Here is a 22348-nt window from a genome sequence, read left to right as displayed (position 1 = left end):
GTTTTCAGCCTGTTCCCTGTTCAGAGTTCTCCAGACAGTTTGTCTGGTAGTTTGTGAAACATCATGATCAAAACTTCCGCGTTTTGTTTGCGGTCGCTCATCACCAACAGAATTTGTCTTATTGACGCCCCTTTTCATTCAGTACATTTTATCTTGACACCCTTTTTTTTTTGTTCAGTACGTTTATTCACTCATTTATTCAATCTCTATCCCTGTCACTCTCCCTGTGTCTGCAGGACAATGTGTTGAACGTTATCAACCAGATCATGGATGAATGTATCCCTGGCGACAGAGCCAACAGAGACTTCTGTGTCAAGTTCCCAGAGGAGATTCGCCATGACAACCTGGCTGGACAGCTGTGGTTTGGAGCTGAGGTACTGTACTGTATCCCCTCCAGTATCATGTCACATCACATTAACAATACGTACTCTGCATGAATGTTAGTCTGCTTGACACTATAGGCATTAATCATTTACAGTCATGTTTCCTATCTGTTTTCACAGTGTAATGGTCAGCTGGATCATTGTATAACTCATTATTCCTTGTGTTAGCCACTTGTGCATAGACAAGTTTGTCTTGAAGAAAAATATACAATATTTGAATGAGACTACCCTGGATCAAGAAGGGTTAAATAACACGTCATTCCCTTCTCTCTCTCATCTTTACGTGTAGTGTCTGGCTGCAGGCTCCATCATCATGAACAGGGAGATAGAGAGCATGGCCATGAGGCCTCTAGCCAAGGACCTGACCCATAGTCTGGAGGAGGTCCGTAACATCACGCGAGACCAGGCCCTCCGAGACCTCAACTTCTACACAGACCGCATGAGGGACACGCTGCGTCACTTCGACAGCCTCTTTGCTGAGTTTGAGCTCAGGTAGCTACAGGACATCAGCATCTTACACTATTGGACATCATCAACATATTTGACTATGCATTTTAATGTATTTTTACATGATTCCCTCTCTGTCAGCTATGTATCAGCCATGGTGCCTGTGAAGTCTCCCAAAGAATACTATGTTCAGCAGGATGTGATTGTGCTCTTCTGTGAGACTGTGGAGAGGTGAGTTGTATGGGGGGGGGGAGACAAACCATGTGAGTGTGAAGGCTAGGTTTGAGTTTTTAGGTTTGTAACGTTAGAGTTGGTACTCAGATGACAGTCGAGTAGTTTAGTGACTTTCAGACATGGTACTCCATGCATGCAGGGTTTATAAAAAATGTCAAGTGGTTGTTCAATATTATTTCACAGCCTCACGTCTTTGTTGTGTTTGTCTTAGGGCGCTCAAGCTGGGCTATCTCAGCCAAGATATGATCGATGACTATGAACCCGCTCTGATGTTTACAATCCCCAGACTAGCCATTGTGTGGTAAGTGTTGTTTTCTGTCTCCTCTTGTTCGTCTTCTAGAAGTCTCTGATACTAATAACATGTTGTAATCCCCCGGTCTCTCCCTCAGTGGTCTGGTGGTGTACGGTGAAGGTCCACTCAACCTGGATAGGAAACCAGGGGACATGTCTGAGCTCTTCCGGCCCTTCCGTACTTTACTGAAGAAAATCAGGTACTGTTAAGAGGATGCACGTATAGATTGTCATCTGTGTTTAATCATAGGTAGAAAATAGCTCTGAACCATCGCGACAATCTTGTGAACATAATTCGACTTTGCCGAACAGTCTAAAAATCATGGGCCAGTATCATCCTCGTTGCGTGATTATTTTAGGCTGGGCGTTTAAGTATCTTATTAAGGTTGTGTTATTCCCATAGGGACCTGCTCCAGACCCTGTCAGAGGAGGAGTTGTTGACACTGGAGCGGAGCCTCTGTATCTCTCAGGACGGGTTCCCCCTAGTCCCCGAGCTTCCCCCTACCCCAGACCCCCTCACATCCAGCAGCCCCACCGGTGACATCCCGGAGGAGCCGACTGAGAGCGAGCAGCAGGAGGTGCTGTCTCTGTGCATCTCCCACATCCAGGATGAGGACAGGCAGTGGGAGGAGGTGGAGAGGGGGGGAGAGGAGGAGCGGGGTGGTCTGTGTGAGGAGGCGGAGGAGGCGGACCAGGCCTGCTCCATGCAATATGATGAGGAGGAGATTGAACAGCTCAACATGATGGTGCACCGCGTGGGGGACGAGATGTTCACGCTGCTGTCCCCTCCCAGCCAGGGCCAGTCCCCAGCCCACCGCCCCAACAGAGGGGGCTCTATCGGTGGCTCTAGCACCGAGGCCTCCCCCATCCGGGTGCTGGTGGGCCAGGGCAGGACAGGTCTCTACCACGAGGAGGAGGACAGAGTCTTCTTCATGGAGGACCTGGATGCAGGAGGGGACCTTGTGACCAGCAGTCGTCTAACCTCGCCTTCTAACCTCGCCCCTCAGCCCTCTTCTCCTCAGCCCAGCAGGCCTGGCCCCCTTACCGACTCATCCAGGAATGGATGGCCCACTGAAGCCCAGTCAGATCTGTCCCAGCAGCCCCACAGCCAGCCCTCACAGTGCCCCAGCACCAAGCGACCCGGTCCTAGCCCTGGCCGGGAGCCCCTGCCCTACACTAACGGCTGGGAGGTGGGCCTGGAGGGGGCGGAAACTGCTGAGGTCATCGCACACCGCATGGGAGGGATGAAGCTATCAGCCACCGTCATTTTCAACCCCCACTCCCCCAGCCTGACTGAGATGGCTGTGGACAAGCTGCTCTTGCCCCGACCCCTCTCCTCCTCAGAGACAGAGCCATGCGCCCCCCTGGTGGCCACAAACTGCCTGCTCAACTCCTGTGTCTGCTGCGGCAGCTGTGAGGTCGGCCATGATGACACCCTCACCATGGACACCACAGGGCTGGGAATTGGCCTGGGGTTGGACCAACACTGCAAGCCCCACAGCTCTGTCATCCAGTCCTCTGCCTGCCGCCTAGCTTCCTCAGGACACGACCTACATGGGAAAGGGGACTCTCCCCCCTCTCGCTGCTCCTCAGAGCCAGCTCCAGGGGTGGAGGAAGGGGACCAGCACTGTGACAAGTGCCTGGTGGTGGTGGCCCCGGGGCCTCAGCAGTGCCTGGGCCAGAACAGGAGCCCCATTGGGGTAAGGGGAACCCCAGAACCTTGTTCCCACCAGTGCAGGACTCAGGCCAGCGGGTTAAGGGACAGGACGTGGACCAGAGAGGCAGACAGTGAGTCCAAGGAAGAGATCAAGAAGAACACTAGGTATGAATATACAGAGCATTTGGAAAGTATTCAGACCCCTTGACTTTTTCCACATATTGTTACGTTACAGCCTTATTCTAAAATGGATTCAATTTTTTTCCCCCCCATAATCTATACCCAATACCCCATAATGACAAAGAAAAAAACAGGTTTTTAGACTTAAATATCACATTTGCACCTTTGGCAGCGATTACAGCCTCAAGTCTTCATGGGTAAAATGCTACCATCTTGGCACACCTGTATTTGGGGAGTTTCTACCATTCTTCTCTGCAGATCCTCTCAAGCTGTCAGGTTGGATGGGGAGCATCGCAGCACAGCTATTTTCAGGTCTCTCCAGAGATGTTAGATTCCGGGCTCTGGCTGGGCCACTCAAGGACATTCAGAGACTTGTCCCGAAGCCACTCGTGCGTTGTCTTGGCTGTGTGCTTAAGGTCATTGTCCTGTTGGAAGGTGAACCTTCGCCCCAGCCTGAGGTCCTGAGCGCTCTTGAGCAGGTTTTCATCAATTATCTCTCCTGTACTTTGCTCTGTTCATCTTTTCCTCGATCCTGACTAGTCTCTGCCACTGAAAAACCCACAGCATGATGCTGCCACCACAATGTTTCACCGTAGGGACTGTGCCAGGTTTCCTCCAGACGTGACGCTTGGCATTCAGGCCAAAGAGTTTAATCTTGGTTTCATCAGACCAGAGAATCTTGTTTCTCGTGAGTGTGCAAAGCTGTTATCAAGGCAAAGGGTGGCTACTTTGAAGTATCTAAAATATATTTTGATTTGTTTAACACTTTTTTGGTTACTACATGATTCCATATGTGTTATTTCATTGTTTTGTCTTCACTGTTATTCTACAATGTAGAAAACAGTACAAAGAAAGAAAGACCCTGGAATGAGTAGGTGTGTCAACTTTGACTGGAATTGTATGTGTAGAAGCTATTTATTTGTATTACTTTTAATACATTTGCAAAATGTTTACATCTGTTTTTGCTTTGTCATTATGGTGTATTATATGTAGATTGATAAGGGGCGGGGGGGGGAGGCAATTTAATCAATTTTAGAATAAGGCTGTAACATAACAAAATGTGGACAAAGTCAAGGGGTCTGAATCCTTTCAGAATGCACTGTGCTATATATGTGGTGTTTGGGTGATGTGTTATTAGGGCTCTGTTTCATATCAGGTAGGCTTCAACAACAGTCATTTACCTTAGTCATTTATCTCTTTTGAAAGAACTTCCTTCACGTCTGGTCTCTGGCTAATTTAGTCCACATCTTGTCATCCGGTTTTATGTTCTGTTTGCTATTTGCACTTTGCTTTATGCTACTCTTGTAGCGTAACATTCACAGATCCTATTTTATATTGCCCATCTGTTATCAGTTTATTTTTTATTTAATTATTTAGCGTTTCCTCTTTTTTTGTTATTCCCAGTTTTTTTCAGGACTCTCCTCTCAGCTCAGTCTCCAGTAGTGACTGTGAGAGTGTGTCTGTCACCACATGTAGTCTGTCCAGCAGTGCTTACACAGCCAGGTAACCGCTGACCCATTTGTGAGCGGCTGTATCTTTAGTGTGTGTGTGTGTGTGTGTGTGTGTGTGTGTGTGTTTCTGTTTCATACATCCCTATGTTACAGCTTATGGTCATAAATCTTTCCCATCAACATCTCTATTTCACCTATTACTCACTTTGAGATTGAAATCAAACACAACCCCTATTGTACAATGCATATTCATTACAGTACACAATATGCTGGTGAGCAGTGTTGTGTGTTGATAAGAATTACAATGAATGTGACTGTCCCGCCCCTGCCCCTCTCTCCATTCTGTCTCCATCTTCCTTCACTGTATGTCTCCATCTCTCTCTCTCTCTCTCTCTCTGCATGTGCGCTCCCCCTGTCTGCTCCAGCCCTGTCAGCAGTCTGACCACAAGCTCGGGGACGTCAGAGGATCTGGACCATCATGAAATCCAGCTGGCCCTGCAGGCTGCTAAGATGGCCGCCAGGAACAAGATCCGCTCGCGCTTCCACAGCAGCAGTGACCTCATCCACCGCCTCTTCGTCTGCATATCGGGTATGTCTCTTAATCAATCAATCAAATGTATTTATAGAGCCCTTTTTTACAACAGCAGTTGTCACAAAGTGCTTGTACAGTAACCGAGCCTAAAACCCCAGAGAGCGACTAATGCAGATGTAGTGGCACGGTGGCTCGGAAAAACTCCCTACAAAGTCAAGAATCTAGGAAACAACCAAGATGGTAACCAGGCTTGCTCTTCTGGCTGTGCCCGGTGGAGATTATAAGAGTACGTGACCGGTAAGGCCAGGTCGTTCTTCAAGATGTTCATAGAAGACAGGTAGGGTCAAATAATAATCACAGTGGTTGTACAGAGTGCAAGAGGTCAGCACCTCGGGAGTTAATGTAAGTTGGCATTTCAGCTGAGCATTTAGAGGTCGAGACAGTATGTGTGGGGGGGGCTAGGACGACCAGGTAACTGGGGACAGGACAGGCAGGAGTCATCAGGCCAGGTAGACCTGAGGCATGGTCCTCAGGGGGGGGGGGGGGGGGGGGATTAGAGCAAACATATCTAAGAACCCACAGGACACCAGATAAGACAGGAGAATTACACCATATATAACAGACGGACTCTAGTCCGAAACATTTTATTATTATTTATTTGTAATAATGACAATTACAACAATATTGAAAGAACACTTATTTTAACTTAATATAATACATCAATCAAATCAATTTAGCCTCAAATAAATAATGAAACATGTTCAATTTGGTTTAAATAATGCAAAAACAAAGTGTTGGAGAAGAAAGTAAAAGTGCAATATGTGCCATGTAAGAAAGCTAACGTTTAAGTTCCTTTCTCAGAACATGAGAACATATGAAAGCTGGTGGTTCCTTTTAACATGAGTCTTCAATATTCCCAGGTAAGAAGTTTTAGGTTGAGGTTATTAAATGAATTATAGGACTATTTCTCTTTCTACCATTTTGTATTTCATATACCTTTGACTATTGGATGTTCTTATAGGCACTTTACTATTGCCAGTGTAACAGTATAGCTTCCGTCCCTCTCCTCGCCCCTACCTGGGCTCAAACCAGGAACACATCGACAACAGCCACACTCGAAGCATCGTTACCTATCGCTCCACAAAATCCACGACCCTTGCAGTGCAAGGGGAACAACTACTCCAAGTCTCAGAGCGAGTGACGTTTGAAACGCTATTAGCGCGCACCTTGCTAACTAGCTATCCATTTCACATCGGTTACACCAGCCTAATCTCAGGAGTTGATAGGCTTGAAGTCATAAACAGCTCAATGCTTGAAGCATTGCGAAGAGCTGCTGGCAAAGGCACGAAAGTGCTGTTTGAATGAATGCTTATGAGCCTGCTGCTGCCTACCACCGCTCAGCCAGACTGCTCTATCAAATATCACATTATAGACTTAATTGTAACATAACACACAGAAATACGAGCCTTAGGTCATTAATATGGTCAAATCCGGAAACTATCATTTCGAAAATAAAACGTTTATTTTTTCAGTGAAATACGGAACCGTTTTAAGTCTAAATATTCCTGTGACATTGCACAACCTTCACCGTCATGTCATAATTACGTAAAATTCTGGCAAATTAGTTCGCAACGAGCCAGGCGGCCCAAACTGCTGCATATACCATGACTCTGTTGCACAGAACGCTAGAGAAGTGACACAATTTCCCTTGTTAAAAGAAATTCATGTTAGCAGGCAATATTAACTAAATATGCAGGTTTAAAAATATATACTTGTGTATTGATTTTAAGAAAGGTTGAATGTTAATGGTTAGGCACACATTGGTGCAACGACAGTGCTTTTTTCGCGAATGCGCTTTTTAAATCACCTGTTTAGCGTAGTAGGCTATGATGCAATGATAAATTAACAGGCACCACATCAATTATATGCAACGCAGGACAAGCTAGATAAACTAGTAATGTCATCAATCATGTGTAGTTAACTAGTGATTATGTTTGATTGTTTTTTATAAGATACATTTAATGCTAGCTAGCACCTTACCTTGGCTCCTTGCTGCACTCACATAACAGGTAGTCAGCCTGCCACGCAGTCTCCTCGGAGTGCAATGTAATCGTCCATGATCGGTGTCCAAAAATGCCGATTTCCGATTGTTATGAAAACTTGAAATCGGCTATTCCGGTTAATCGGTCGACCTCTAATTTAGAACTAGCTGAAGGTTATTTAGTGCCTTATCCAGGTAGCCGGAGAGTAGAGCATTGCAGTAGTCTAATCTTGAAGTGACAAAAGCATTGATTAGCGTTTCTGCATCAAAGTTGGCCAAAAAAGTTTCAGAATTTTCAAATGTTACGAAGATGACATGCGAAGCTGGTCATTAAATAATTTTTATATGTTCATTGAAGTAGAGATCAGGGTCCAGAGTAACGCTGAGGTCCTTCAGTTTTATTTGAGACTGTACAACCCTCGAGATTCATTGTCAGGACTGACTGCAGATCTCTTTGTTTCTTGGGACCTAGAACTAGCATCTCTGTTTTGTCCGAGTTTAAAAGTAAAACATTTTCCTCTATTCACTTCCTCTTGTCTGAAACACACGCCTCCAGGGTAGGCAATTTTGGGATTTCACCATGTTACATCTAAACGTACAGCTTGTGTGTCGTCTGCATAACAGGGAAAGTTGACATTGTGTTTCTGAATGACATCACCAAGAGGCTGCATATATAGAGAAAACAATAGGGATCCAAGAACGGATAGTGGTCTCTCGCTCCAAGGGTATAGCTGTAGTTTGATGGGGTAAATCAGTCTATGTTGCTCATGTTTGTTTATTTTGTTATTAATACTTTGACTCCAAAATAAAATGTAAATGTACTTTTATTACTTTACTGATCTGTACTCCAAACACCCTCCAACGGCTTTACACTGTATTCCACAATGCACTAGCCTACTTGGCTTTTCTCATATGCACCACAGTTGCACCCGGTATCCTGTTTATGCCTAGCTTGCACGACACCCGTTCCAGTGGCATGCATTGAAACGTGTATCTTTCTCGTGGCTTTCTTTTGCAAAATAACTATGAATTAATGGACTTATTTATTCACCATCACGGTGTAGGGCGTTCAATATATTACATGGAAGAATAGCAGGTCTATTTTGCTCCAGAGAAGTAGCTCATTGTTCCCTTGTTGGCGCAGACACTAGCCTAGCAGCTAAGTAACGTTAGTTAGCTAGCTATCAAGCTAGCCAGGTTTTCTTAGCAGCTTGTACACACCCCACAGCCCATTCAGCTAGGATTACGGATTGTCCCGGTAGTGACTGTTTTGAATCTCTGCTGTTTCCGTCTGCCTTGCGACCTGACCTGTCTGGAACTGAGAGGAGTAACAAAGTAGCCCACATTACTACCATGACAAAGACCAAAGCCGGTGGGAGTACCGTTGAGGACAAAAATTGTTCTACAAGCAATTTTTACAACAAAAAGAGAACTTGATGCCATTTTGTCCAAATACTGGTGGAGTCAGTCCATTCTTTTATTAGTTATCTGACCAGAGAGGTCCAGGAACTGAAGAACAGTTAGCAGTTCTCCCAGTGTCAGCTCGATGAGTTTAAAGAGGAGAACGGCAAGATGACCGCAATCTGTAAGTCATTGAGAGAGGACATCAGTTGTGTATGTGAATCCATGATAACAATGACAGAGAAATCTGATTATCTTGAGGGAGAATCAAGTCGGAACAATATTGTTGGGGATGGAATTGCAAAATCTCCACACAAGACCTGGACAGGACAACGAGGACTATCCTGAAGCAGTGCGCCAGAAGAGGAAAGAACTTATTCCAGCCATGAAAGCTGCCAAAGTGCGTGGGGACATTACTTACATCCACTGTGACAGTCTTATTGTCCACCCTCCCTCCCAAAAGCCTGGAAGGGATGAGAGCCAAGCATGTCGTTTCGTAGCTTCAACCCCCCAGCACACACACAATTACACACACAAACTGATTGATGGAATGCTGTTTTTATTTTTTGCTTTGTTTGTTCTTTTCCATTTTTATTTCCATTTCTGATAAACTACCCAGGAAAGGGCTAAAAATGGTCCACCACCCAAAGGACATCCAGCCAACTTGACACAACTGTTCGAAGCATTGGAATCAACATGGGTCAGAATCCCTGTGGAGTGCTTTCGACACCTTGTAGAGTCCATGCCCCGACGATTTGAGGCTGTTCTGAGGGCAAAAGGAGGTGCAAATCAAAATTAGGAAGGTATTCCTAATGTTTTGTAATAAGGTTCATGAAATCATTAACTTGATAACATCAGATAACATTCATATATTAGCCACTTCTGAGACTCACTTAGATAGTTCCTTGCATGATACAGCAGTAGCAATTCAAGGATATCATATCTACAGAAGAGACAGGAATGCCTATGGGGGAGGTGTTGCTGTATATATTCAGAGCCATATCCCTGTAATGCTTAGACAAGATCTCATGTCAAGTGTTATTAAAGCGTTATGGTTTCAGGTTCACCAGTCTCATCGAAGCCTATTATTTTACAATGTTGCTATAGGCCACCAAGTGCTAACAGTCAGTACCTAGATAATGTCTGTGTGTACAATCCTTAATAGTGTATATGATGTAAACAGAGAGGTCTACTTTCTTGGGGACCTGAATATTGACTGGTTTTCATCAAGATCGCCGCTCATCATGCTGGCCGCTCAAGATTTCTAATCTGGTTCAGGTTATTAATCAACCTATTAGGGTGTTTACAAATGCTACTTGAGTTATATCATCCACATGTATTGATCATATTTGTATTAATACTGTAGAACTTTGTTCTAAAGCTGTATCCGTTCCCAATGGATGCAGGGATCATAATGTAGTGGTTGTATCCAGGAAAGCCCAGGTTCTGAAAGCTGGGCCTAAAATACTGTGTAAGAGATCATAGCTAAATATTTAGCTATGTGGATTATGAACTCAGCAAAAAACGAAACGTCCCTTTTTCAGGAAGATAATTCGTAAAAATCCAACTTCACAGATCTTCATTGTTCATTGTTTCCCATGCTTGTTCAATTAACCATAAACAATTCATGAACATGCACCTGTGGAACGGTCTTTAAGAAACTAACAGCTTACAGACGGTAGGCAATTAAGGTCACAGTTATGAAAACTTAGGACACTAAAGAGGCCTTTCTACCGACTCTAGACAAACACCAAAAGAAAGATGCCCAGGGTCCCTGCTCATCTGCGTGAACGTGCCTTAGGCATGCTGCAAGAAGGCATGAAGACTGCAGATGTGGCCAGGGCAATAAATTGCAATGTCCTTACTGTGAGATGCCTAAGACAGAGCTACAGGGAGACGGGACGTCCTCGCAGTGGCAGACCATGTGTAACAACACCTGCACAGGATCGTTACATCTGAACATCACACCCGTGGGACAGGTACAGGATGACAACTGCCCGAGTTACACCAGGAACGCACAATCCCTCCATCAGTGCTCTACACCTGCATTGCTTGCTGTTTGGGGTTTTAGGCTGGGTTTCTGTACAGCACTTTGAGATATCAGCTGATGTACGAAGGGCTATATAAATAAATTTGATTTGATTTGCTCAGACTGTCTGCAATAGGCTGAGAGAGGCTGGACTGAGGGCTTGTTGGCCTGTTGAAAGGCAGGTCCTCACCAGACATCACCGGCAACAACGTCGCCTATGGGCACAAACCCACAGTCGCTGGACCAGACAGGACTGGCAAAAAGTGATCTTCACTGACGAGTCGCGGTTTTGTCTCACCAGGGGTGATGGTCGGATTCACGTTTATGTTCGAAGGAATGAGCGTTACACTGAGTCCTGTACTCTGGAGCGGGATCGATTTGGAGGTGGAGGGTCACAGCATCATCGAACTGAGCTTGTTGTCATTGCAGGCAATCTCAACTCTGTGCATTACAGGGAAGACCTCCTCCTCCCTCATGTGGTACATTTCCTGCAGGCTCATCCAGACATGACCCTCCAGCATGACAATGCCGCCAGCCATACTGCTCGTTCTGTGCGTGATTTCCTGCAAGACAGTAATGTCAGTGTTCTGCCATGGCCAGCAAAGAGCCCGGATCTCAATCCCATTGAGCACGTCTGGGACCTGTTGGATCGGAGGGTGAACTTGCAGGTGCCTTGGTGTAAGAGTGGGGTAACATCTCAAAGCAAGAACTATCAAATCTGGTGCAGTCCATGAGGAGGAGATGCACTGCAGTACTTAATGCAGCTTGTGGCCACACCAGATACTGACTTACTTTTGATTTGCACCCCCCCTTTGTTCAGGGACACATTATTCCATTTCTGTTAGTCACATGTCTGTGGAACTTGTTCAGTTTATGTCTCAGTGGTTGAATCTTATGTTCATACAAATATTTACAGATGTTAAGTTTGCTGAAAATAAACGCAGTTGAGAGGACCTTTATTTTTTTTGTTGAGTTTATACACTGCTCAAAAAAATTAAGGGAACACTAAAATAACACATCCTAGATCTGAATGAATGAAATATTCTAAATACTTTTTTCTTTACATAGTTGAATGTGCTGACAACAAAATCACACAAAAATGATCAATGGAAATCAAATTTATCAACCCATGGAGGTCTGGATTTGGAGTCACATTCAAAATTAAAGTGGAAAACCACACTACAGGCTGATCCAACTTTGATGTAATGTCCTTAAAACAAGTCAAAATGAGGCTCAGTAGTGTGTGTGGCCTCCACGTGCCTGTATGACCTCCCTACAATGCCTGGGCATGCTCCTGATGAGGTGGCGGATGGTCTCCTGAGGGATCTCCTCCCAGACCTGGACTAAAGCATTCGCCAACTCCTGGACAGTCTGTGTGCAACGTGGCGTTGGTGGATGGAGCGAGACATGATGTCCCAGATGTGCTCAATTGGATTCAGGTCTGGGGAACGGGCGGGCCCCTTGCAGGAACTGCTGACACACTCCAGCCACATGAGGTCTAGCATTGTCTTGCATTAGGAGGAACCCAGGGCCAACCGCACCAGCATATGGGGTCTGAGGATCTCATCTCGGTACCTAATGGCAGTCAGGCTACCTCTGGCGAGCACATGGAGGCCCCCCAAATAAATGCCACCCCACACCATGACTGACCCACCGCCAAACCGGTCATGCTGGAGGATGTTGCAGGCAGCAGAACGTTCTCCACGGCGTCTCCAGACGCGTCTCCAGTCACATGTGCTCAGTGTGAACCTGCTTTCATCTGTGAAGAGCACAGAGCGCGAGTGGCGAATTTACCAATCTTGGTGTTCTCTGGCAAATGCCAAACGTCCTGCACGGTGGTGGGCTGTAAGCACAACCCCCACCTGTGGACGTCGGGCCCTCATACCACCCTCATGGAGTCTGTTTTCTGACCATTTGAGCAGACACATTCACATTTGTGGCATGCTGGAGGTCATTTTGCAGGTCTCTGGCAGTGCTCCTCCTGCTCCTCCTTGCACAAAGGCGGAGGTAGCGGTCCTGCTGCTGGGTTGTTGCCCTCCTACGGCCTCCTCCACGTCTCCTGATGTACTGGTTTGTCTCCTGGTAGCGCCTCCATGCTCTGGACACTACACTGACAGACACAGCAAACCTTCTTGCCACAGCTCGCATTGATGTGTCATCCTGGATGAGCTGCACTACCTGAGCCACTTGTGTGGGTTGTAGACTCCGTCTCATGCTACCACTAGAGTGAAAGCACTGCCAGCATTCAAAAGTGACCAAAACATCAGCCAGGAAGCATAGGAACTGAGAAGTGGTCTGTGGTCACCACCTGCAGAACCACTCCTTTATTGGGGGTGTCTTGCTAATTGCCTATAATTTCCACCTGTTGTCTATTCCATTTGCACAACAGCATGTGAAATTTATTGTCAATCAGTGTTGCTTCCTAAGTGGACAGTTTGATTTCACAGAAGTGTGATTGACTTGGAGTTACATTGTGTTGTTTAAGTGTTCCCTTTATATTTTTGAGCAGTGTATATTTTTGTTGTTCTGTTATTTGATAAGGAGCATCCAGACACTGCACGTGATTCATTTATGAAATTGCTTCTTCTAATTATTGATAAACATGCACCTGTTAAAGTGACTGTTAGAACTGTTAAGGCTCCATGGATTGATGAGGAATTGAAAAACTGTGTGGTTGGAAGAGAGGCCAAAAGGAGTGGCTAATAAGTCTGGCTGCACATCTGACTGGCTGAATTATGTGACTAAATTCAATGAAACGAAGTAACTGTATTATGAAGGCAAGGTCAATGATATAACGAATGATGGGGGGGAAAGTACTTTAAATGAAATTATGGGCTGTAAGACAAATTCAACTCCATTGGTCATCAAATCAGAAAGCTTATTCATCACAAAACCATTTGATGTTGGCAAACTTAAGCAGGAAATGCCAACAATGAACAGTGTGGCATCCTATTCATGTATAAAAATAATAATAATAATGGAAGAAAAAAAAGCATATGTTTACATTTTTAAAGTTAGTGTGGGAGAGGTGGAAAAAGTATAGCTCAATAATGACAAACCTCCTAACATTGACAACTTAGATGGAAAGCTACTGAGGATGGTAGCTGACTCTATAGCCACTCCTACAGTATATTATGTCATAACTTTGATCTGAGCCTAGAGGAAAGTTTTTGTCCCCAGGCCTGGAGGGAAGCAAAAGTAATTTCGCTAACCAAGAATGGGTCGTGGCTTTGACTGGTTCTAACAGCCAACCTTGCTGCCGGCTCCTAGCAAACTGTTGTAAAATATTGTTTGCCCGAAAACAGACTTTCAGCATGCTTATAGAGAAAAGGGCACTCAACATGTATTGCACTGACACAAATGACAAAGAAATGTATAATAAGACAATTGTGGGTGCTGTACTAGTAGATATCAGTGCAGGATTTATTATTGACCATAACCTGTTGAAAAAACATATGTGTTATGTCTTTTTAACCCCTGCCATATTGTGGATTCAGAGCTATCTATCTAATAGAAGAGGGTTTTCTTTAATGGAAGCTTCTCTAATGTTAAACATGTGAAGTCAAAAATCTGATAATTGTATTTGTCACATGCGCTGAATACAACAGACCTTACAGTGAAATGCTTACTTGCAAGCCCTTAACTAACAATGCCGTTTTAAGAAGAATAAGTGTTAAAGTATTTACTAAAACTGAAAAAAAGAAAATTGAACAACAAATAATAAAGAGCAACAATAAAATAAGAGTAATGAGGCTATATACAGGGTTAGAGTGCGGGGGTACAGAATTAATGTGCGGGGGTACAGGTTAGAGGTAATTAAGGTAATATGTACATGTAGGTAAAGTGACAATGCATAGATAATAAACAGAGTGGCAGCAGTGTAAAAATTGGGGTGGGGGGGGCTCAATGCAAATAGTCCAGGTAGCCATTTTATTAGCTGTTCTGGAGTCTTATGGCTTGGGGGTAGAAGCTGTTAAGAAGCCTTTTGGACCTAGACTTGGCGGTCCGGTACCGCTTACTGTGCGGTAGCAGAGAGAACACAAATGACTGGAGTCATTTGGAATTTTTAGGGCCTTCCTCTGACATCGTCTGGTATAGAGGTCCTGGATGGAAGGAAGCTTGGCACCAGTGATGTACTGGGCAGTACGCACTACCCTTTGTAGTGCCTTGCGGTCGGAGGCCGAGCAGTTGCCATACCAGGCAGTGATGCAACCAATCAGGATGCTCTCGATAGTGCAGCTGTAGAATCTTTTGAGGATCTGAGGACCCATGCCAAATCTTTTCAGTCTCATGAGGGGGAATAGGTTTTGTCGTGCCCTCTTCACGACTGTCTTGGTGTGTTTTTGGACCATGATAGTTCGTTGGTGATGTGGACACCAAGGAACCTGCTCTCAACCTGCTCCACTGCAGCCCCATCAATGAGAATGGGGACGTGCTCTGCCCTCCTTTTCCTGTAGTCCACAGTCATCTCCTTTGTCTTGATCACGTTGAGGGAGAGGTTGTTCTCCTGGCACCACACTGCCAGTTCTCTGATCTCCCTATAGGCTGTCTCATCGTTGTCGGTGATCAGGCCTACCACTATTTTTGTCATCGGCAGAATGAATGGTGGTGTTGGAGTCGAGCTTGGCCATGCAGTCATGGATGAACAGGGAGTACAGGAGGGGACTGAGCACACACCCCTGAGGGACCCCATGTTGAGGATCAGCGTAGCAGATGTGTTACCTACCCTTACCGCCTGGGGGGGGGGGGCGGCGGCGGCTGTCAGGAAGTCCAGAATCCAGTTGCAGAGGGAGGTGTTTAGTCCCAGGGTCCTTAGCTTAGTGATGAGCTTTCAGGGCACTATGGTGTTGAACACTGAGCTGTAGTCAATTAATAGCTTTCTCACGTAGGTGTTCCTTTTGTTCAGGTGGGAAAGGGCAGTGTGGAGTGCAATAGAGATTGCGTCATTGTGGATCTGTTGGGGCGGTATGCAAATTGTTGTCGGTCTAGGTTTTCTGGGATAATGGTGTTGTGAGCCATGACCAGCCTTTCAAAGCGCTTCATGGCTACAGACGTGAGTGCTATGGGTCTAGAGTCATTTAGGCAGGTTTTCTTTGACAAAGGAACTATGACGGTCTGCTTGAAACATGTTGGTATTACAGAATCGGTCAGGGACAGGTTGAAAATGTCAGTGAAGACACTTGCCAGTTGGTCAACGCATGCTCAGAGACGTGTCCTGGTAATCCGTCTGGCATCGGCTAAGGAGAGTGTTATCACACTGTCATCCGGAACAGCTGGTGCTCTCCTGCATTCAGTGTTGCGTGCCTCGGCGCGAGCATATAAGTAATTTGGCTCGTCTGTTAGGCTCGTGTCACTGTTGAGCTCGCGGCTGTTCTTCCCTTTGTAGTCCGTAATAGTTTGCAAGCCCTGCCACATCCGACAAGTGTTGGAGCCGGTGTAGTAGGATTCAATCTTAGTCCTGTATTGACACTTTGCCTGTTTGATGGTTCGTTGGAGGGCATAGCGGGATTCTTTATAAGCTTCCGGGTTAGAGTTCCGCTCCTTGAAAGCGGCAGCTCTACCCTTTAGCTCAGTGCGGATGTTGCCTGTAATCCATGGCTTCTGGTTAGGGTATGTACGTACAGTCACTGTGGGGATCATGTGGTGTACTCCTCAATGCCATCGGAAGAATCCCAGAACATATTCCAGTCTGTGCTAGCAAAACAGTCCTGTAGTTTAGCATCTGTGTCATCTGACCACCGTATTGATTGAGTCACTGGTACTTCCTGCTATAGTTTTTACTTGTAAACAGGAATTAGGAGGATTGAGTTATGGTCAGATTTGCCAAAATGGAAGGTGAGGGAGAGCTTGATACGTGTCTCTGAGTGTGGAGTAAAGGTGGTCTAGAGTTGTTGTTTTTTGTTTGTTCTTCTTCTTTTGGTTGCACATGTAACATGCTGGTTGAAATTGGGTCAAACGGATTTAAGTTTCCTTTCATTAAAGTCCCCGGCCACTTGGCTCCCCGGTTTTCTTGTTTGCTTATGGCCTTATACAGCTCGGTGAGTGCGATCTTAGTGCCAGCATCAGTTTGTGGTGGTAAATAGACAGCTATGAAAAATATAGATAACTCTCGTGATAAATAGTGTGGTCTACAGCTTATCATGAGATTCTCTACTTCAGGCAAGTAAAACCTTGAGCGTTCCTTAATATTCGATTTTGTGCACCAGCTGTTATTGACAATTTGACACAGAACGCCACCCCTTGTACTTACCGGAGGCAGCTATTCTATCTTGCCGATGAACGGAAAACCCAGCCAACTGTTATCCATGTCGTCGTTCAGCCACGACTCTGTGTAACATGAGATATTACAGTTCTTAATGTCCAGTTGGTATGATAGTGTTTACCGAAGCTCGTCCAGTTTGCTATCCAATGATTGCACGTGGGCTAATAGGACTGATGGTAGAGTTGGATTACCCACTCGCCGTTGGATCCTTACAAGACACCCCAACCTATGTCTCGATATCTCCTTCTCATGCGAATCAGAGATTTGGGCCTTGTTGGGTGTCTGAAGTAAATCCTTTGCGTCTGACTAGTTAAAGAAAATATATTTGTCCAGTAGGAGGTGAGTAATCGCTGTCCTGATATCCAGAAGGTATTTTCGGTCATAAGAGACGGTGGCAGAAACATTATGTACAAAATAAGTTACAAATAATGCAAAAAAGCACACACACAATAGCACAACTGGTTAGGAGCCCGTAAAACGGCAGCCATCTCCTCCAACACCGTTGTTCATTGTGTGGTGTATCGCCAGGGCAGCTCCCTTCGACTCTTTTCTATTTTTACCAATGACCTACCACTGGCATTTAACAAAGCTTATATGTCCACGATGACGGTTCAACCCAATACAAATCAGCAACCACAGCTTGTGAAATCACTGCAAGCCTAAACAGAGTTGCAGTCAGTTAGAATGGGTGGCCAGTAATAAACTGGTCCTGAACATCTCTAAAATGAAGATTATTGTATATGGTACAAATCATTCCTTAAATTCTAGACCTCAGCTGAATCTGGTAATGAATGGTGTGACTGTTGCGCAAGTTGAGGAGAGTAAATTACTTTCGAATGTAAACTTATGTTCAAAACATATTGATTCAGTGGTTGTAAAGATGGGTAGAGGTCTGTCCGTAATAAAAAGATGCTATGTTTTTTGACACCACACTCCACAAAGAAAGTCCTGCAGGCTCTAGTTTTATCCTATCTTGATTATTGTCCAGTTATACTAGAAGGACCTAGTTAAGCTGGCCTAGAACAGAGTGGCAGGTTTTGCTCTTCATTGTAATCAGAGGGCTAATATCCAGTCTCTCTTGGCTAAGAGTTGAGAAACGATTGACTACATCGCTTCTTGTTTTTATAAGAAACAATGTGTTGGAAATTCCAAATAGTTTGTGTAGTAACTTACACACAGCACTGATGCACACACTTACCCCACCAGACATGCCACCAAGGGTCTTTTCACAGTCCCCAGGTCAAATTCAAGGAAACTTACAATATTATACAGAGCCATGATTTCATCTCATACAGCGCAAGTGAACAGCAAACCTGGTTTAAAAAAACAAATAAAGCAACGCCTCTCCCCATGTGACATATTTGTAACTGAAAGATACACACACACACACACACACACACACTACATGTTAATGTTTTTAAATATATGTGAATTATAAAGTATTTTGTCATTAATGTATTTTTCTTTGTGTTGCACCCTAGTAAGACTAGATTTCGCCATTGGTGTCGGCTAATGGTGATCCTAATAAAAACAATTAATAATAATGTCATTGGTTCCTCTTGACCCCTTGACCTCCAGGTGTTGCTGACCAGCTGCAGACAAACTATGCCGCCGACCTTCGAAGCATTCTGAAGACACTGTTTGAAGTCATGGCTACCTCTGAGCAGGGGGACAATGACAAGGAGAAGGGTGAGGAACAGATGCTTCTGTTTAGGTTTTTTATCTTTACATCAGGGTTAACTTGCAGTAATGTCAGGTGTCTTAGTGTAGTTCTTCCAGTGTGTTTGTCTGTGATGGTAATGTTAATTGTAATGACACGGCTGTGCTCTGTGTGGTGGTGCAGCATGTCCAGGGCTTCGCAGTGCTGTGCTGGAGGACTGTTCTCTCTGTCAGGAGACCATCTCCTCCTCGGAGCTGGCAGCCAAGGCCCTGGAGGGACAGTTTGAAGGTCAACACCTCTCTTTTCTCCTTAAAACACATACACACATGACGTGCATGCACACAGTGTTCCATTCATATAAACAAGCATCACTATTAATGTGCCCCTGCTTTTCCCCTGTAGATCCCCCAGACTGGGTTCCTGATGAGGAATGTGACTCCTGCATCACCTGTAAGGCCCCCTTCACCGTCATTCGCAGAAAGCACCACTGTAGGAGCTGTGGCAAGGTAACACAAAACACCTGAACAGATCTCCTTTAGAATTGTCTATACTACATCAAATAAATGAAGAGCAATCAAATGTACCTTGTTTGTTCTGTGTCATTTTAGATTTTCTGCTCTCGCTGCTCCTCCCACTCAGCCCCGTTACCGCGGTACGGCCAGGTGAAGGCCGTCAGGGTGTGTACGCACTGCTACATGTTCCACGTCACACCGTTCTACAGTGACAAGACTGGCATCTGACCCCTGCTGTATCAACCGATTTCACCCCCCCCCCCCCCCAGAGCAACCTTATCGATCATCTTCATCACACTGCACAGCAAGGCAAGGCTTTGGAATAAGGAGGACATGGATGAGAGGGCAGAGAGATGGAACGAGGTGGATGTGGAGGCGCATAAACTATGATTAGACCCTTTCTGTTGTTTTTGAGATGCTGCTGCTGCCTGAAAGGGAACCAAAGGGCCTAATGCTATGCTGTCCTCCTCCTGACTCACTGATGCCTGCCTGCCTGCCTGCCTGCCTGCCTGCTTGCCTGCCTGCCTGCCTGCCTATAGAGGCAGATGAAGAAAAAACTGGAAGTAGGGTTTTGAACAGGCTACTCTGGACCGGTCCAGTGCTTTAGGAACAGCTTCTGGGAATATTTGCAGCTGAAGAGGGAGAGAAAGCCTTTTCTGTTTTATTGCTTGTGTATAACAAAGGCCTTCTGACATCATGTCCTATGCTTTAGCGGGCTTCCCACACTTGTGCCAGAGCTCTGACAGGGCTCCGATTACGTTAAAGAATGGAAGTCATAATAAACATGTAAATAAGGATAATTATGTTGATAGTGATGATGATCTCCGCACAACTGATCTCGCTTGTTTGGCCGCAATGGCTCTAGAAGATTTAATTTTAGTTTGTCATGTAATTCCTGATGCTGTGAGGATGAGGAGGGGAAAGCAATCCTCATCAGGCTACCTAAATAGCGAAGCAACAAAAAAATAGATTTTATGTATTGATTCCTACCACGGAAATTTGCCAATGTTTTTAACGGCAATTTAATTTGTGATTTAATTTCATATGGGATTTGTATTTTATCGACTGTGTCAAAGGACACAAAGATTAGCTGGCCTTTAATGACAATGTGGGCTGTGCCCATTTGCTTTTACAGTCACAACATACAATGTTTATTTAAAAAAAAAAAGCTTTTTCTCATCCCATCTTTAACATGCTACTCCTCAACCTCTGAGATTGACATGGTCACATCAGTCACTCTCTCAGGCATTTAATGCCCTCTGGTGGAGAGAGACTTTAACCTCCTACCACACATCAGTATCTATATTAATTGATTGTTAGAATCATGGAGTGCATATCACCACTATTTAGAGGTTTATGATACCTGTCTCCCATCAGTTGGTCAAGGCAGCTTTGTTTCCTTCTGATTGTGCAATATAGTTTTTCCCTCTGTGTATGTTGTTGCCAAACACATTTATCTTAAGTATATTTCAACTCTCCCAGGGGTCACACTGATAGCAAACTTTTCTAGACAGGATTCACCAAAACCGAGACGAACCTCTACTACTACACTAAGCATTGATGTCCATTTTCATGATCTAAATTACATGCCAGCTGCTGCTGCTGTTGCAGAAACATATGTGATCTGTAGGGAGATCAGTTAGAATATGTTACAGATAGTAAGTTAAATTGAAACTAGACTGTTTTGTTCATCCTTACCTGGTTATACATTATCCCCATAACTCTCTGCACAAAGTATTACTATTCCCAGTAGATAACCACTTCCTCTACTCTTACATCATGATTTCTGCCTGCTCCCTCGAGTCATTTCTGATGTGGAGGGAAAGCTTCACCATCATCTAGGTTACAATGGAGAATGTGTTTGAGTTGATGTGAATAGAGGAATGGTCAATCTGACATAACTGGCTCAAACAACCATGGCCTTCTACGCTTCACGGATGCGCCAGTTATATCAAATCTGCCCTGATTTATAAGCTAATTCTCAGGCTTTATCTTGTCTAGATCGCTTTATACTTCTACACGGTTTATTTGTATTGCGGAAAATGTAAAGACCTTAAAATTACGCTATTGTTTTATAAACAAAATTAAATTGTAAATCTATAAATCTATTACTACTTTTTCAGTATGGTGCGGTAATTCAAGGACCGTGTATCCTATTACTTCAGAGCTTGTTATTTTGTAAAGGCTAGCATATTTCAGTAATAAGAGCCATGTGAAACATTTGGGAAAACTGAAAGAATGTTATTAATTTTAAATGCCATGTAAATTAAAATTAAATGACTTTTTCCTTTGAATAAGTGTGTATCCTAATTTCTGTGTTACTACTATCCATTCATGTTCGTCTTATTTTCTCAGGCAGTTGTGACATTTATGTCAACCTGTCATTGATATGGTCTTGACCCTTGTGTGCACAGCATCAATCACACACAACTTGATCCAAAGGGATTTCATGTCATTGGAGCACGCTACCCTTGCCTGAAGACCCTGAATGTATCTCAGCTGCTCTATCGATCACGACAGCCTCAAAGTCATAAACTCCGCCTATTTCTAACCATTTCTATTCTTAAACCTAATCTCACATTTAACCTTAACCACACTGCTAACCGTATGCCTAATATTAAACTAAAACCAAAAAAGTTACTTTTTGTTTCACGAATTTCTGTGATATATGGCTGTGGAAACTAGTGCACACCCTATAAACGCCATTTGGCTGGGTAGCCAGACAAACGTTCCCTGCCTCTTGTCACGTTCTCAGGTGAGATTACATCCCAGTCCCACTGGGTGGCAGCACCTATTCATTTCATGCAGCATTACCTGCTGTCTGATAAATGTAGCTATGTTATCCTTAGTACATTAGTGTAACACCCCTAACAATGGAATGTTTACAATTATTCTTCAGGGGATGTGATAAGCATTGCTGAAAACATATATGGATCTTGTTAGACCCACTATGACTGGTATGGTGGGTCTGTCTGTCTGTTCTTCTGGGGGTAGGATTAAAGTTGCCTTTTAAATACCGATCTAAGATCGGTATTGTTTTCTCGTGATGGTCAAGGTCAGGATTTGGGTATGAAATTTATCCTAGATCTGTTACAGGGGTGACCCTCGGCAATTTAAATTGAGGCATATACCATTTTTATAAATTACTCGTGTGATCTAAGCGATTGGATTATGATAGTGTTCATTTTGATAGATTTATCCAGCCCTTGTATGTGATTGGTCAAAAGTTGAACTGGGATGGCAACTATCTCTGCCCTCCGTAATTATT

General features: G+C 44.5%; 1 protein-coding gene across 1 annotated transcript in view; it reads left to right on the top strand.

Annotated features, from left to right (window-relative positions):
- The window catches only part of LOC139375177 (lateral signaling target protein 2 homolog), an 80688-nt gene extending 59314 nt beyond the window's left edge, over nt 1-21374 (top strand). Inside the window, exons 3-14 of the mRNA XM_071116729.1 lie at nt 237-374; nt 673-875; nt 972-1061; nt 1276-1365; nt 1454-1555; nt 1759-3177; nt 4597-4695; nt 5069-5232; nt 18487-18597; nt 18752-18856; nt 18971-19074; nt 19177-21374. Of these exons, the coding sequence (XP_070972830.1) occupies nt 237-374; nt 673-875; nt 972-1061; nt 1276-1365; nt 1454-1555; nt 1759-3177; nt 4597-4695; nt 5069-5232; nt 18487-18597; nt 18752-18856; nt 18971-19074; nt 19177-19308 (2757 nt within the window). The 3' untranslated portion in view covers nt 19309-21374. The remainder of the gene's footprint in view (nt 1-236; nt 375-672; nt 876-971; nt 1062-1275; nt 1366-1453; nt 1556-1758; nt 3178-4596; nt 4696-5068; nt 5233-18486; nt 18598-18751; nt 18857-18970; nt 19075-19176) is intronic.
- The last annotated feature ends 974 nt before the right edge of the window (nt 21375-22348 follow it).

Source organism: Oncorhynchus clarkii, chromosome 19 (assembly GCF_045791955.1).
Source record: "Oncorhynchus clarkii lewisi isolate Uvic-CL-2024 chromosome 19, UVic_Ocla_1.0, whole genome shotgun sequence".
Classification (NCBI taxonomy): domain Eukaryota; kingdom Metazoa; phylum Chordata; class Actinopteri; order Salmoniformes; family Salmonidae; genus Oncorhynchus; species Oncorhynchus clarkii.
This window is presented reverse-complemented; position numbering and strand designations above follow the sequence as displayed.